Genomic DNA, 18,119 nt, shown 5'->3' on the forward strand with positions numbered 1-18,119 from the left:
CTCTGTAACCTATAGGTAAACTTGCTGTTGAAACTTCTAAAAGCAAAGGAAAATACTACTAATTTCATTTTGCTGGTTAGTTTCAATCTAAGAAATGTCAAATGTTTTAATCAAGAAAGCTCATGTTAGCAGTGGAACCACATCACTGAAGTCTTGGTGATGCTTTGTATGTAGCCCATAAAAGTGACAAGGGACAAATCAGCCAAAAATTTAACCAAAAACATTCTTATATTTTCTTTTTTTATTATTATTTTTTTATTATTATTTTTTTTTCCACAAAAGAAAACACCACACAGTTTTGTTCTCCTATTAGAAGAAAGATTGAATATTCTCCAATAACCCATGTCCTGGTAGTTTGGTTTTGAAATCTGAATGAAGTGGGCAGAAGAAAGAAGAATGAGTTATAAATCATCATATTAAAACCTAACAGTAGAAATTGAATTGATCATGAAAATTTTGCAAAAAGGGTATTTTTCCAAAATATTTCACATCTCAGCATTTAAGCTGAGGTTAAGAAGCTGTTGGTAAATGTGCTATGAGACATGGCTCAGAGGCATGGAGCTCAATTTTCTGGAACAATTTAGCTAGCTTTTAGGGCAGTTTTTTAACCTGAAGCCTTTTAGATGAGACCTCAGGAAATTTGTAACCCCTTTTCACCTGTTTGTATTGCTAATGTTACTGTTAACTTTCCTTTATGCAGTTGCATATACAGTTACCTGTGATTATATAGCATCATAATGGACTTTCACCCCACTGTGGACAGGATCTCCTGGACTCATGGTTGCACCTGCTTACAGTTATCAATACTTTGACAGAGCTTTTCTCACTGCAGTCACATCAGTGTTAGTGTGCTTTTTTTTTTTTAAGAAATAAAATAGCATAATCCTGTCTATTTCATTATGTTTTCCTATATTATATTTTGGTCACTGCTTTATCTCAGTCCACCTCCTTCTCAGTCTAGACATACGGTAGCTCTTAAAAATGGTGTTGTCCTTTTCTGTGGCTGTTAGCTCTTTTCCCCATTCATCAATTTTGATTTTACTTATTCATATTTTGAATATGATTGGTCAACATCCCTGGATTCTCAAAACAAAATTTCCTTCTTTTTTCGTATGTATGTATGTATTGTAAATTCACGTGGGTATAGGGACTCGCATCAGCAAAATAAGTAGGTTAACATGCTTTGTGATCCAGGTTCTGCAAAGACTTATGCTAAGTGGGACTGTGGGTGTGCAAAATGCTAAGCCTGTAACAAAGCTTTATAGGATTTTGCTTCAGATCTGGTTCTAAGTATTTGCAGAACTGGGTTTTGAATTTGCCAGATACTGCCTTTGAAGAAGAAATTGTAATATGATTACTTCTCAAACACCTAAACATAAGTGCTTTTACAAGTTTATGAAAACATATTGCTGAAAAATGTGGGGTCACCAAAAGTTTACACGTGTTTACTGTCCTATGAAATGTTTTTGGGCGAAAAAAGGTGTTGGGATTTTTTCAGTAATTTTAAACTGTTGCTTGTATTTTACTATATTACCACCAAATAATGAAATCAGCTTTGCAGCCCTTCTTTGCAGTCCTTTCCGTAGTTCCTTCTAGAACAAAAGCAATACAGTAGAGATACCAGTAAAATTAACGTAAAGGATTTATTTGAAGAACTGTAAGGTAATCATTAACAGAGGAGTAAATTAGTTTTTAACATATGGTGTTCGACGGAGGGGGGGGGATACTGTTCTGCTTGAAAATGCCCATGATAATCTCTTTTGTAAATACTTAATAGCTATGTGAAATTTCCAGTCTTGCAGATAGGTACTGGAGATGTAATTCTGTTGATGCAATTGTAAATGCAAATTTAATAGGAATATTAACTTTCAATTTCATGCTAACATATCCATAATACGGCAACTGTGTTGTCTTAAGATGTTTCATGGTGTTTTGGAATTTAACTGACAGTGTTTGGTTTTATTTTTAAACATCTTCGGGAAAGGTTCAGCACGCTTTTTTATAGTATCAGCATGGAGCCAAGCACAAAAAATAATTCAAGGAATTAATTTTCATTAACTCTTTCAACCACTAGATGTGTTTCTACCATATGTTGTATTTGATGTCTGTGTGCCATGATGATTTAATAGAAATGCATTAAGTATGGTATGGGAGTCCAGATTGCATGAATGTTTTCCTTGTGTGTATCTCCTAATGTATAAAATACTCAAATTTTATTAACAACTTAATGTAATTATTCCTTACAGCTTGTTGTAACTGTTATGATTTTATTGATAATCTTAATTCTGCAGTTTAAATAGGTATCTGACATAGTTTTAAACTGTGGTACAATATCATTCTAATGACATGGCTTATTAAACATACAGTGCGTTTTTTATTCCATGCACCAATCCTCGAGTGTTTGGAAGAGACTGTTCTCAGATATTTTGAGGAGACTCACTTTCTTATTTTGAAAAGATCCTGTTCTTATTGCAGCTGGTTTTAGAAGAAGCTTTCGTCTTAGCAGAAAAGATAAAAAAACAAACAAATCTATGTATGAGTGCAAGAAGAGCGATCAGTACGACACAGCAGATATCCCAACGTATGAAGAAGTTGCAAGATATAGACGACAACCTAATGACAAATACAGGCTTGTAGTTTTGGTTGGTAAGTTGTTTTTAAATTAACATTAACCTTATTTTTAACCTGGTAAAACATAGGACTGACAATTAGCACAATATTTACCACAGACTCATTCATATGGAGGGGATCTCAGAAGGTCACCTAGTCCAACCTCCCACTCAGAGCAGGATCAGCACTGAATTCAGAGCAGGTTGCTGATTACAACAGCTTTGAGAATTTGTCTTCCCACCGTATCTTCTCTTCCCACCATTCACCGTGGTAAGGAGGCAGGCTCCATCTTCTCAACAAGTATTAGAAGGGTGCTGTTGGGTCCTCCTGAAGCCATCTCCGCTCTAGCCTATACAAGCCCAGTTCCCTCAGCCTGTCTCACCTGAAGGTCATCCTTCAGCTCCCAGTCATCTTGGAAGCCCTCCACTGGCCTTCCTCCAGTTTGTTAACATCTTTCTTGTAACACAGGGTGCAATGTGGACTTATTCCTCAGAGTCTAATAAGTCTAATAAGAAGAATCACTTCCCTCAGTTCACTGCCAATCCTTTTGCTGATGTAGCCCATCATGTTGGTATCCTTCATTGCTGCCAGCATGTACTGGGGACTCATGGCTAGTGCAGTAGTCACCTGGAGCCCACCCTTTGAGCATGATCATTCATGCAGTTTTTCTCCTGTCTTGTACCCACCTACCCATCTAGATAGGGTACCCCAATTAGTATATAAGGTTGCTCTAGGAGATGGTGTTTACAGCCTTGCCAAAACGAAAAGAGTTGATGTTAAAATATAGCTACCGTGGTGACTAATCTGAAGCTGGCAGTCAATCTGTACTAAAACTCTTAAGAATTAAGTCAGTGCTCTGCTCTTAAAGATCAATCAATACAGCAATATAGAAAAAGAACAAATACCTGTGGTCAATCAAGCAGAATATGTACGTGGACAGCAACAAAATCTGGTGTGTTAAACTAAGTAAATAAGCAGGTTGAGAGAAGGGTAGATGAAAGGTGAACCTCTGTGTGCCAAGAGCAGATGTAAATATAGCTGCAGACTATTGAAGATGTCACCCTTATGTCTGTTCCTTTGTAATCTGTCACCACCATAGCTCCACTACAGTGTTTATTATCTAATCAAAATGTATTGCTTCAATCTTCTAAAAAAGGAGGAAGTATAATATTTTAAATTTTTCAAAGGTAGTACCAGTGAGTAACCATTACTACCAAGGAATAATGTCTCATTACTTCTTGTTTCTTTTGCAGTAGTACATAGGCTGATGCTTCATTAGTAAAGTTTCCTCCACTCTAAAAGCAGCAGAGCAGAGAAATATGACCCCCTATCAGGGACTGTTATGAACTGTTGAGCAGCTATGTTTTTATATCACTCATATCCAAGGGAACATTAAATTTAGTTTTTAATAAACAGTTTTGTCACTCCCCAGCACTAAAATTCAGCCACCTACTAGTGTGATCACTGTGAGATTGTGGGCTATATACAACAAGTAATAACATGGTTGAGTTGATTTTACACTTACATCAACAGAGCGCAGTGCAAAAGTGTGATAAGTAGACTTTTTATAACAAATTGCATATGTCTGATCTAAAGAATACCTAGAGATTTCATTTGATTTTTGTTGTAATAAATCAAATGAAGAAAGTGTGCTTTTTCAGTAACAAAAGCAGTTCAGAAATTTATTGCAGACTTCAGTAATTCTAATGTTTTTCTCTGGATATTAAGGGCAGCTTAAGTCTGGCCAATACCATAAAAATGTCTTGTGCAAAATGTGGAAAAAGTAGCAGAGCTAAGCAACACAGGTATAGTAGGAGCGAATATATTCTAAAAGCTTTTTGTGTGCCAGTAGCAGCGTACAATATAATCTGTCAAACATAACTTGGGTATTATTACCAGGAAACAAAGGGACAGATAATGAATTTATAGCTGTAATTGGTGGGGACACTAAATGTCCGCTGTGTTATGCTAAGCCTAAATGCATAATTTACTGTTGGAAAGCTTTTGAGGTTTTGTTTTGTTCTTTTTTTAGGGAGAGGGAGTTTGACAACTGTGAAGTGGAAATTTCTTTTGGCCTCATTTTAAATTGGTCTAGTCTAATTTACAGAATGCAAATTGCATACATAGTAATTTTTAGTGCCCTGCAGTGTGATGTATGTGTCTCAGGTTCCGCTAGATGTATTAGTTTGTCAAGCTTTTACCTTGTCTGCAAATGTATGCTCGTGAATAAAGTCCTGCATATCCTTGGGGCTAAAATAATGGATCATCTGGAGTGTTAATGATACAGATGCTTCTGCTGTGCTGTCTTGTAGGTGTTATGAACGTGATGATTCTGCTAAAAGCAAAATTGTCCAATATCATGTGACCAGTGTTGCAGCCTTATCAAGCTGAGGCAGAACGTTTTAATACAAGCTATATTGTTTAGACAGTGGAGTTTTCATTTACTTGAATGAGGAAAATGTCCTGCCCACAAAGGCTTCTGCTTCGGTAATTGCGAAGGCCAGACTAGCACAAATTTTGTTTCTTGAGAGTCAGAATGGATGTGCCATAGACTGTAATTGTACATGGCATAGTATCAGCTAAGGCAGAAATTTCTAAAGGGGGCAGTGCTAGAATTAAGCAAGGTCAGTAGTAACAAACCATGAGCATGTGCCCCAGAACACACGTGGTAGCGTGCATACAGTGCTGTCACCAGAGGCATGTAAAGCCTTTCGGGTGCATCTGTGGTGATGCATCTGCCCTGGGCAGTGGTGGAAACAAGAACCAGAGGTGTGTAACCATGAAGGAACAGTTATTAGCATGTGGCACAAATCAGAAAGGGATCTTGTCCCTGAACTAGGCTGTCAATACTCCCCACAGTGGTGTCCTTTTGGTCACTACTGCAGAAAAAATGAATCGGGGACTGGAAGAGTTCTCTGTTGTTATATTTCTTATATTAAATAATGAAAAATCCATCACTTTTAGTTTTATCATGAAGAAGCTGTGTGAAGACCAAGTCTGTCTCGGTACAAAGGACGTACCTTTAGCATCATGTTCACTAGTGGCCTGCAGGAATTTAATAGCACTTCAGCAATGCTGTAGGAAGATAGTCTGCTTTGACCATACCACTCCAAGTAAACCATCTGAACAGTGAAGAAGGGGATCTAGAGTTTCTGTGTACATTAAACCTTCCTGACTAAATGAATAGGTAGGTCAGCATGGTTCAGAAATGGCTGTTTTACGAAGGATGCAGCATCTATGTTGGCGAGTCTTGCCAATGAGAAAACTGGCATGAACCCCCTGATCCTGCTTCAGTGAACAGCAAATCTAGAAGTGCTCTCCCACTGCTAGTTACAATTTACTGAAAAATGGAAAAACAATGTTCTGCTTTTCTACCTCATGTCATTGTGCCATAGTTCTGCATTGTGTTATAGTGGTCAGTTGTATTAGAGGAGGAATAACTGACATGCACAGTGCCTGTCAATGAGTGTTTTCTACAGGGTCTTTACAGTCCCAGCAGAGGTGATGTCACCTAACTTCCAAAATATTTTCTGAAAGACCATTTTCTTTGTTTTCTTTCAAATAAGTAGACTTCTAGGAGATCAGTTTGTATCTGTTGGTGAAGAATAACTGCTTGGGTTAATCTTCCTGAGACCTGAACTTACATCAAACAGTTTTTCCAGTTTTCTTCAGACATGTCTGAATGGTACAAAACTTAAATGCAAATTTTAATGATGGAGGTCTTAATTCTGCAAGAGACTGTCTTGCAGCAAGGTAGGCACTGCAGTCCATTTGTGCAGGATTCAAGCATTACTCAGTTGACATGGCTAACATGGAACATCAAGCAACATAAATGTTCATTTACAAAAAAATAAACAAAGTATTTCTAAATCTGTCACCGTAACACTAAATATTGCTGTCTGGGGTGATTTATAGTAAACTAAAACTATGCTACAGTCATGTGTCCCACATGCCTGGCATTCTGCAATAAGAATCTGGACTGTCCTTTCCAATCCTGATGCTTTATTCTCTTCTTGAGTTCAAATCATATCCAGATTCATAATTATTAGAAACCAGCATCTTTTTCTATAGCATGAAAATGAAAAGAAGATTCAGAATAGAAGTACATGTTACACTCAGGAGTTGTGGTGTAAAAACGAGCATAATGGATGGCATTACTAATTAGGAATCAGCCCCAAAAGTCCATGTGCTACAATTATGAGAGTTTTGTGAAGACAGCACTGAAAAAGAGGAATCCGCAACTTTCAGTAGTTATCTTTAAAGATGAGTTTAAAATGGTAACCTGGAAGGGGAGACAGAGTAGTAATGAGGTTTGGGTCTTAAACCAGATTTGATCTAAGTTTCCAAAGCATCTGTCACAGTAAATGAAGCCTGGATTATTTATATATAAATAGAGCTAAAAGCATATTGTTGATTTGACAGCACGTAGGCTAAGGACATAATATTTGTGCAGATTTGATGGGAATTTTTTTTTGGCTTTAGAGGAATACAATGATTCCTTTTTACTTGAATTCCACTTGTTTCATTCAACTTTGCTAGTACATATTGAGAATTTTAATCGCTTTTCCTGAAAAAAACAACTGTTTGCTGTTAGCTGTACTATTAAAAGAGGAAAAAATATATATATATATATTTTTTTTAAATAAACACAAGAGTAATGCCATTATCTTCATGACACATTGCTTTCCTCTGCAGACATGCACCAGTAGAGGCTGCTGTACACCATATTAAATAAACATTTATACATACTGATAGATTAATTTACAGGCGGGTCAGAGATGGAACTTGAAATGTAGTTGTGTTTTTAACTTATGTAAACATATAAAATTATAAATGCAGAAACTCTTAAGATTTTGCAGAAAGACTGCAGCCTGGGGATAGTAGCAAGCCTTTGCTTCTCATCATTACGTGTTTCTGACTTCAGGCAGAGTAGACAGTCATTTTTACCAATAGGTACCTGAAGGTGTTGAAGCGTCAGGCTTTGTTTTTTAATTCCAGACTCGCTAGTAATTAAGCAGTATATCACTCTTTCGTTAAAATGTTTATTAGGTTTTGTATTTCTGATTTCTAAAATGGCTATTACAAAGCATTCAATGCATATATGTATCCCTTTTCCTACAACAGCAAGAATTTTCCTTAAAACCACACTTATTATCCTTGGATTATTTGGGATGTGGTTCAAATTACTCTCCTCTGTGTTTTGCTCTTGACCTGGCTTGGCAGAAACAAGGCCAGTACACATCAGAAACTCGTGGATGCACACACACAGCTGTGCTTCCTCCATGAACATATCACCACAGCCCCACTGCCAAACGTGGTGGACAGGCTGGAGCCCTGCACAGAAGGTTCCTGGTGCTGGGGAGCGGTTCTGAGAGCTCACAGGACACAGAGTGCCCTCAGAGAAACCTCAAGAATCACTGGCATATGGCTAAGACTTAGGGACAACCCCAAAATCAAAAGCAACGCCTCTGCAATAACTTCTAGGACTCAAGTGGAGGTGGAGGAGTTGGGTCAAAAGCCTTCCATGCAGTCTGTTTCTTTCTGCCAACCTCCTTCCAAGAGTGGTCCCTTTTTGGCAGCCACACGAAGAAGGAAACGTTTGTTTTGGAGCAGTTCAGACAGCAGGCAGCACACAAGCAGAGTTCAAAAGAAAATCAACAGCAAAGAAAGAAACAAAAGCGCCCCAGGCGGGTTGTGACCTGGGGAGCACAGAGCACATGGAGAGGAGCCGCCCTTCATCCCTGTCCCCGTTCAGTGCTGCCCTGACTCCATCAAAAGGTGGACGGGGACAGCCTGAGGCCGACTGAACTCCTGCCTGCAGGAGTGGGATTCCCAGGACATGGGGAGAAGGTGGGAGCTGTGCTCCTCAGGGGAGGAGTGCAGTGGGGAAGAAAGTTGGCTTTGCTGTCAACTTTTTCACTGATTTTTTCCTCAGTAGTAAAGTCAGAACACAATAGCTGCCAGCTAACTCCCCTGAAGTTTGTCAGCACTGTATATTCGAGGAGAGGCTATGTCCATGGGCGTTTCTAAATGACTGATGAAAAGCCAGTTTGTATTTTAGCCATAAGCTCTGTGAGCTTATCTCAGGGAGCACTGCTTGTGCCTGAAGACCAGAGAGAACTGGCTGCGGGGAAACAGCACCATTTGTTTCTTTCAGGTCCTGTAGGGGTTGGACTGAATGAACTTAAACGGAAATTGCTGATCAGTGACACCCAGCATTACGGGGTAACAGTGCCACGTAAGTAAAAACACACTTGTATTCTCTTAATGCTATATTGGGTTTCCTTTCTTATTGCATTAACTTAAGGCACTTTCAGATTTAGGTCTCTAAATGCATGCTTGGCATCCAAATTACTTTGCTAATTTCTAAAAGTGCTGCTGCAGTTGTATTTTAAATAGCATTGATTAAATTGATAGGACGTTTTGGCTCAGAGGCATTGCAGTGGATTTTTACTACAAGTATAACATGATTGATGTCAGTGAGGTTTCGTAAATGAAACTCGGCTGAAGAACACCCTGGATTTAGCTGTAAAACTATGAAACATACTCTGTTACCAACACTTGCTTTCAGCAAAATGCCCTTTATACATTAGGCTGGAAAATAAAGAGTGATGATAAACAGTTTCATCCCATGAATAAATGATTTAAATCCCCTTGATTAGCTTCAGAAAAGTTGGTTTGGGGAATTTTTTCCCCTCTGCCCCCCATATGATTAAGTAATATGATTTGTATAATAATGCATAAAATTGCTCTGTATTAAACTCTGCAGTACTTTACTGGGTTTTCTTTCATACGGAGGACTTGACAGTCTTAGTTGGACTTTCATTCCTTGGTCTGCTTTGTACTTGTAATTTTGCCCCCTATAGGGATCCTTCAAAAATATGGGTCCAACATTTTGAATTCAGGAGATATTATCACATTTTCTTTTGCAAGTACAAGTATACTATAAGGTATATGTATTAAATAATATTCTAGGTAGAAACGTGAATACATTTGTTTTTAACAAGTCATTATATTTGCAAATATTTGCCTCAGCTGGGTATTGAAAACTACAAAAAAAAAAAAGGGCAGATGTTCCCAAATATTTAACACGTTGAAGCATATGCAATCATTTGCCTAGAAGTATTTCTCTAAAAATTGCCAGTATTCATCAAGCTGCCTTTTCTCATTTCTCTTCCAAATTTGTGGTTGTAATTTAAAATAAACAAGTAAAGAAATCCTTCTCCCTGAAATTCAGTAAGTTAGGACTTGCAGGGAGAACTGGAGGTCTTGTCTTGGAAATGTTTCTCTTTGTCAACCTAAGAAGAGCATGGCATCAAATGGCATCCAACAACCGGGTTTCTGCAAGCAGGTTGCATATGTTCATATATGATGAAGAATACATGATGCTGTAACACACACCTTGCATTAAATGTGATTTTTAGATGGGTTCGTTATTCGTAAGTAGCAACCCCAGAAGGAAGTTTCATTTGTAGGTAAAAACTTTGTGTCTACTGCTTGAAGGAAAGTAAAAACTGCAACTAATAATGCAAGACTACTGAAAGAAAAAAGAATCACCAGAAAACGAAAAGCACTAAAACATAAAATTCACACCCCGTTTCTTTACTATCATGCTTTACATACCATAGCTGCGAGTGTTGTTAATGAACATAACATTTTATAAATCAGGTTGGTGAACTTTGTTTCCCTTTATGGTCTAATATGCTAATAAGTTTAACGAGTGGCAAAGTTGGGGTAATTGTTATGGACTGCTGCTCCTTTTTATTATTCAGCTGTCTTCATTTTATTGGATTTTTCCACTGGTTAATAAAAATGATAATCTGACACTTGTCCAGGAGGTTTTTTTTGTTTTTTTTTTGCTGTGCATGCTTTTAAACTCAATCCTATCACGTGTTGAGTGCTGCCTAGCAGAGCAGCCTTATGTCTGTCAGAAGTAAGGGAACCACTATGCCTAGTATTGCACAAAGGCTGTACACTCTTGAATGTTTCTTGAACTGGTTTGCCTTATATTGTTTTCTGCATCTCTTCTTTTTTCTTTTAATTAAACTGCAGACACTACCCGACCAAGAAGAAGCCAAGAAAGTGATGGTGTTGAATACATTTTCATTTCCAAGCACTTGTTTGAGACAGACGTACAGAATAACAAGTATGGTGAAGAGGTTTTAATTAGAACTGTAGTTAAGACAATGGCTTTATTGTAAAATGGGGTTGGTTGTAACTTTAGATAGTAATTCAGAGTGGATGTAAGCTGCAGTGATTTGAAGATCTGTTAGAATTACATTTTGATACATAAACAGAATCTGAAATACAGAACAAAAAAAAAGAAATACATGCAGACACAAATGTTTCTAAGCTTCCAAGTGGTTTCAGTACTTCAGCTCATCAATAAGACTTGAAACTGTAGGTGTTGAGCGTCGTCTTTGATAGCAATAAAGCATTGCAGTGCTGAAAGAGAGGGGTCTGGAAGTGCTGCAAACGTGCTTGAATCAATGTTTGTGTAGTTCCGCTCTTTTTCAGGACAGGCACTTCCTGTGCTTTTGAATTTAGAGACCTACAGTGAAGCCCCTGCCTGTAAACCCTCCAGAATTTAAACTCAAATGAAGACAATGGTAGCATCATGCTCTCAAGCAGCCTGTGAAATGTTGTAGCTGGAAATTTTGCCCCAGTGTTTCAGAGGGCAAAAGTGTATTAGACACAAAGCTGTGGGTTTTATTGAAACTTCAAACTGTGCTTTGCTTTTTTGGCAACTTGTGCTTTACTTTTATAGCACAGACCCAGCCGCCTCGGTTCCATTAGCACTGTTGTAGCTCCTCCTCCTCTACTGGGACAGAATTTGGATATTCTGTAGTGTGCAATGAAATTTCAGTAGTTTCTATTGTTTAGCTTATCCACTGTTTTATTGCATTGCATTAGTTCAGAAAAAGAGGTGATGGAAAACATTAGTGGGCTGTTGGACTACAGTACTTTTTTCTCTTTAACTGTAATACAAGCAGGTGTTACTGATTTGAACGTGGTAAAGTAGAAGATTTCTTAAAATTGACATGCTGAAGTACTTGACAGCATTTCCTTTATAAAACACGGTAAAACTCAAGTGTAAAGTAAAATATTTTTGCTTCTGAATTAGATCTTATAAGCCAAACTGATAAGTTTTTGCTGGAGAAAATGGAAATGATTCTAGTTGCTTTCACCTTCTGCCACAGGTTCATCGAGTACGGTGAATATAAGAACAACTACTACGGTACAAGTTTAGACTCTGTTCGATCAGTCCTAGCTAAAAACAAAGTCTGTTTGTTGGATGTGCAGCCTCATGTAAGTAAGCACTTCTGGAATCCTGTAGTTCCCCGTGTTGCATATTAGCATTCCAGGAACCTGTTTCTAAAAAAGTGTATTTTATTCCTTGCTGAGTTACTATTGAGTGGGCTTGCTGGGTAACTTTATCGCAGCAAGGCTTGCTGAAAGGAGAAGAGGAAGGAAACTTCAATATATTTTGCAAGTATTCAGCTCAGTAATTAACTGAATTGAAAGCTCACATCACAATACCAAAGATGTGATTACAAAATGCTCCCATATTTTCATTCAAATTTCTGCTGTTTCATATTAGAGGTTCTCTCCAAAACTTAAATTTCAGAAAAGCTTTGAGCTGTCACCAATCCAGCAACTCTCTTCCGTGTTTAGCAGTATGTCTGTGCAAAGGGTTTCCGTGCAGGGCAGGCACAAGTCAAGGAACACGTTCAGTGTGTTGTTGGCTGGATAATTGTTAAGACCATTCCTGTCTAAACCATTTGTTCTCGTGCTAACCTTCCTTGTCTTTCAACTCAGCTGAACAGCTCCACTGGGATTTTTTTTTTTCTACTAATAACTACAGCACTTTCAGGAGCTGGACCGCTTTGCTTAAAAGTAGGCAAAGTGTTTCATCTCCAAGGGTGGCCAGCCTGTGGCTTCTGAACCCCAGCAGGTTGTGAGCAGTTCCCAGTGCACTTTCAGATGCGGGGCTTTGCTGTAGAGCAGCAGCAAGAGAGCTGTGCCAGCAGAAGAGCATCTGGGCAAGGCAAATCTGCACCAGGGGAGCTGGGCAGGGGCTTCTGAGGCTGGTGCTGCCGGATTGCTTGGCCAGACTGTTGCATGTCTTGCATGCCTGATTTTTCAGTGAAATACTAAATTCTCCAATGGACTCAGGCTTGTGAGCCCTTCTGGGATGCCCTTCACCAGGGTCTTGTGGACCCTGACAACATAAAGGGGACAGAAAGCTGGCTTCTAGATAGCCTTTCTGAAGATAGCCTTCTACAAGTGCTTTATGGATTTATTTTGGTTAGTGGAGATTTTCTTTTGCTACAGTGAACTCAATTTTGAGAAATAAACTAATTAATTTAAATTTTTCCTCTTCCCAGACAGTGAAACACTTACGGACATATGAGTTTAAACCGTTTGTTATATTTATAAAGCCTCCACCGCTTGACCGTTTGAGAGAGACCAGAAAAAATGCCAAGATTATTTCAAGTAAAGATGATAGGGGAACTGCAAAACCCTTTACAGTAAGTTTATTTAGGCATGGTAAAGCATGAGAACTTGTTAAGTGTTTGTTGGTGGTGTTTACCATACATATTTCCCAGTCTCTGTCACCCTAAACTTGCTGTGATGTTCTCATTGTTTGCTGTGCTCATGGGTATTTACATTTCCATCATGCTCTATTTGAGTTTATGTAATTGAAGAACCCTCAAAATGCAAGTATATTTTTATGACAAATGATGCTGTGGATCTCCTTAAAAAATTTGCATGTGGGCTTAGATGTTTCTATTTAAGTATAGGAATTTCCTTGTTTTATCAAGTGTAGCTCTGAGTCTAATTTAGAGGAAACCTCAAATATAAAGCATCAATTGAAAAAATAAATGCTGCTTTAATAAAAATAACATATTTTGGGCAGACATAAAAAATGTTAAAAGGAAATAAATATTATAAGAATGAAAAAAATCCAAGGAAGTAAAAGTAATAAATGCTGCCTTTACTCAACAATCAGAAAAGAAAGAAAGGAAAAATCAGTCATGTTACCCAATAGTAACTTACTTACTTCCTTAAAATACAATATAAAAATATTTTAATTGAGACAAGACCAAAGTCAATCATTGTTAGACTTTGTTTTCTGCATTTAAGGGGTGTATCATTTTCCCTCACTCAAACATAAGATGTTATTTAGGAATTTTTAGATTGGTTTTCAAGCTAAGTCACAGATAGAGTCACAAAGATAGATATTATAGATAGAGCAGATACAGTACCTCTCTATATATCTATGTAAGTCTATGTATGACTGTCTTTGTAGAATATGCTTTTGAAATAGTTTGGAAATAATGCACTACAACAATACTTCATGTCATATATAAAATATAAGAGGAGTTCATTCTTAAGAGGATATTCTTCATTCTTCAGGATATTGTTTAGTTAGGACAGTTTTATTATCTCATTGTGTGTAATCAATTAAATTCCAAGGATTTGTTCCCTCCCCAAACATGAGCAGGAATCCACTGAACCAGGTCTAACAAGGCATAGGAAGACAGCTCCTGCCAAGCTCTTAAAAGAGCAAAGGCTGCACTGTAACAAATTGCTTGTTGATAGCAAGCCAAGACGTAAGTAATGAAATTTTAAATGTATCATCAAAGTAAACAGCTAGAAACATTTTCCACTGGTGTTACTAACAGAAAATGTTCTCTTTAATTACCATGCAGTGACCAACTGTGTTCCTGCAAGGGCAGAGATGAAAGGATTGCCTGTAGAACAAACGCTACTTGTGAATGTTCTCTGAGATGATTTGGAATGGTCATTTCTACATTTCTTTAAAAATAAAAACCAGTTTCCATTTCCTGATGAGATAAGAAATAAACAAGTAGCTTCACATTTACCACAGAATTAGCTTATGTAATGTTTCTGTGGACTGACTGATCCTTGCACTGATCTTATTAGGAGGAAGATTTTCAAGAAATGATCAAGTCTGCCCAGGTGATGGAGAGCCAGTATGGCCACCTCTTTGATAAGGTGATAGTCAACGATGACCTCGCTACAGCCTACAGCGAGCTCAAAACAACTTTTGACAGATTGGAGACCGAGACCTTCTGGGTTCCTGTCAGCTGGCTGCATTCGTAACGTTTCACATACACGAGGCGTCTGACGTCGACCAAGTCTGAATCTGGTGCATGGTTAGGCAATACTTAAGGGCCATTTTCTTGGTAGGAGGGCTTTCTAACTCTACCTGAGCAGCAGGTGCACTCTTCACATACTTGGCACTGGTCTTGTTTTTCCGTGTCTTCAATCTTCCTGTTGATAATTTTGGGACAGTACAGACAGGTCGAACCGAAGTCTTACTACACTCAGTAAAGTGAGCTAATACTGGTGTAACAAAACTGCCAAACACCTCTCTGTCATTCTTATGTCCATTTCCAAGGTAAGCTTTTTTAATGGAGAGTTTGCAGAAGATAGTAATTACTACTGGAGATCAGCACTTTGACGGTTTTAAGCATAACTGCTCTCATAAAAAGCACATCAGCACTTGGAAGTTATTATCCGTTAAGTGCTTGAGAGAACTGAGGCAGGCAAAAGTGACCAACAGTTTTATGAGGAAGACATCCTATCCATAAAAAGATAAGTGTTTTTACTTTTTTAGATGTGAACCTTGTCTTATATGTACAGAGTGATTTTCATATTCCTTTGCACTTGTGTAGTCATGAAAAAAAGATATTCAGTGGCTTAATTGTGAAAAACTCTGCTGTGAGCATGCATGGATTGAAAATATTTTCATGCATGCTTTGTGGCACAACAAAACTCACAGGAATATTTATTTAAATAGGGAAATATGTGAGTTACTATGTATATAACTTCAAAATCTTTGGGATTAGTCATCTGTAAAATCAGTGGCGAAGAAGTATGTATGAATAGCAACAAAGATTTTTTATTTTTTTCTTTAAATTGATTACAAGCATTTTTAGCATTCTTTAGAACAGATTCCCTTCAGAAATTTTCAAACTATTAGTAAGGAAACCTTGAAGATCTGGAAAGCAGTTGCAATAAGCTAACTCTTCCTATTTTTCAGTATGTAGTGATTTTTTTTTCAGTAGTGTAACAGACATTTTGTCTCCATCCAAAAATAAATTAATTCTGTAAACTTCATTATAAAAAATATCTTTGTCAGTGGTCAGACACAGTTGGAAACCTCATTTTAAATTTGATGTGGCAGCGAAAGCTAATGTATCATAGACTATGTATTTTTAATATAGATAATTTGGTATTTTTCTTTATTTACTACTGATATGCAGAAAATGAATACATCTGTAAAGACCAAGTAACACCCATGTGTTGTGTTGTGAATATGTCTTGTAAGTACAGAATGTGTATAGGAACTTGCTCAATTCAGATCATCACATCTGTGGCATTCAAACAGGAAACAGTTATTTCATGTTAATCTGTAAAGAGAATATAGATGTCTTGTTTAAAGAGTAAAGAATTTAGTGAAAACTTATATATTTATGAAAGAGTTGAAAAGGGATGTTAAGTTTTTAAATTTCTTGTCAATGTGATCATTTATTAAACAGATTACCACGACTGTAATTTGAAACACCGTCTCTGTAAATTGAGCTCAACATTCCATGTAAATATTTTATTTCAGTTCATGTGCTGATCAAGCCATCGGGTTCTGCAGTTTTCTTCTAAATGCGTATTTAATGTGTGGGTCATTGCATTTGACTTAGAGTTGTATAAAACAAATGAAATGCAAGCAACAACAGCAAAATCCCTAGGAGTCTGGAAATGTTTATGCAAGAGTTACAGATGTACGGAATCTCAGTATGGATAAATGCTCTGTTTGAATGGCTGTAATGTAACTTCTGTCAAATTTCACCATTTTTCAGGTGGACTTAAACCTTTTTGTAATACAAATTGAGATTTGTTGATTAAATTAATTGCAGGCAGATTCTGTGGGTTGGGAAAATGTTCTCTTTTTTTTTTTTTTTTTTTTTTTAAATTATTGAAAATCAAACTGTTTTTCAGGGGATCTGTAATTCAGGCTGTTTGCCTTTGCCTGCAAGGTGCCGAGTGCCCTCACCACCTCTTGCAACCAGTGAAAACTGAGCGGGCACTCTGCAGCTCTCAGGATCTGGCCATTTCCAGCCAGAGGAGCTTTAGTTCTTAATGAAACACTCTTAACGCTGCTTCTAACCCACGGTGTGTCAGAACATCAGTATAAAATAACTCTCCCAAAAGGGACCTGCTTTTCTCTTTAAGAAATAGATGATAGAATATTCTCCAAAGTCCCTGTTTAAAACAGTGCTGGCTCTACTGCATGCTTTTCATGTCCTTTTGAAAAGATTTTAATTCCCATTCCTGGGTCAGTGTGGTCTAGGAGGACCTTCTCCAACATGCTTGCTGTGCCGGGCAGCAGTGAGCAGCACCGTGCTTTGTTGCATTTACAGAGACACCGACTCTGATCCCCAGCACAGTCCTGGCAGGCATTTCCTAGATGGATGGCTGCCTGCCCCGTCTCCAGGCCAGAAGCTAAGTCCTGAATTGTAACACCTGCAAAAGGAAGGGAATCACAAAAACATAAATCCAGCAGAGCAAAATGTGCACAGAGTCTTGAATGTGCACAGACCGAGAGGTAGTTTTACTTAAATTACTAGATTGCTCTTGAAAATCAACATTATCACAGTGTTTGCTTTAAAAAAATAAATAAAAAAGAAAGCAAATAGAAGCCACTGTAAGGCTGGCAGGGATGATACAAGCTCGTGGCAAAAAAATGTCTTTGTCCAACAGTTTTGACAGCACAGGAACCTGGTTATCGTGATGGACGCTGAGCCTGTGTACTGAATTGTTCTGAGGCACCTATGGGGAGGGCTGTGTGCTCCTTTGGACTCCTAAAACTTGGGAACGAAGATGACTAAACATGTTTTCAATATTCCACATATTCAAGATGTGCTGTGTGGGTTTTTAGAGATCTGTATGTTTTGACAGTCAAGTCCAGATGTTTTTATTGTGTTTTAGCTGTTTGCCATAGTCAAACAAATGCTAGTGTTTTTTATTATTGTACCAAGCTCGATACTTGAATTTGCCATCAGGTCATTGGTTGGTGTCTTACCTGGATTCTGATCTTACCTTCTTATGCAAAACAATAAATTATTGCTATCACTGAAAGTGTTTTTTGTTTCTCTTTATTGTAAATAGCACCATAAAGTATAGACTTTAAAATATATTGGTTTTAAAAGAAAAAATGCCCAGAAGTAAGTTATTTCATAAGTCTCTCTATTAACTGTAAAATTCTGATTATTTTTACGTGGAAAAATAAACTTAGAGCGGCAAAGAGTGAAATTCTCAATTTTTCATGTTTGTTGGTGAATTCTGCTTCAGAACATATGGTCACCCTTTCCTGCAGCCCACCCCCAAGTAAACCATTTTCTTTCCGAGATGGATGCTGAAGGCAGAAGGTCAAGCTGAGACACTAACTCGTCTGTGCTTGCAAAGTGCTTGGATCGACG

The 18,119-nt window shown here is 37.8% G+C and overlaps 1 protein-coding gene across 6 annotated transcripts in view; it reads left to right on the forward strand.

Annotated features, from left to right (window-relative positions):
* MPP7 (MAGUK p55 scaffold protein 7) overlaps positions 1-17,778 on the forward strand; it is a 149,414-nt gene extending 131,636 nt beyond the window's left edge. For all 6 annotated transcript variants that reach the window (XM_068673642.1, XM_068673644.1, XM_068673641.1 and 3 more), the window contains 6 exons: positions 2,476-2,646; positions 8,768-8,848; positions 10,663-10,756; positions 11,811-11,919; positions 12,999-13,142; positions 14,563-17,778. In XM_068673642.1, coding sequence (XP_068529743.1) covers positions 2,476-2,646; positions 8,768-8,848; positions 10,663-10,756; positions 11,811-11,919; positions 12,999-13,142; positions 14,563-14,742 — 779 coding nt within the window. In that variant the 3' untranslated portion in view covers positions 14,743-17,778. The remainder of the gene's footprint in view (positions 1-2,475; positions 2,647-8,767; positions 8,849-10,662; positions 10,757-11,810; positions 11,920-12,998; positions 13,143-14,562) is intronic.
* The last annotated feature ends 341 nt before the right edge of the window (positions 17,779-18,119 follow it).

Source organism: Anas acuta, chromosome 2 (assembly GCF_963932015.1).
Source record: "Anas acuta chromosome 2, bAnaAcu1.1, whole genome shotgun sequence".
NCBI lineage: Eukaryota > Metazoa > Chordata > Aves > Anseriformes > Anatidae > Anas > Anas acuta.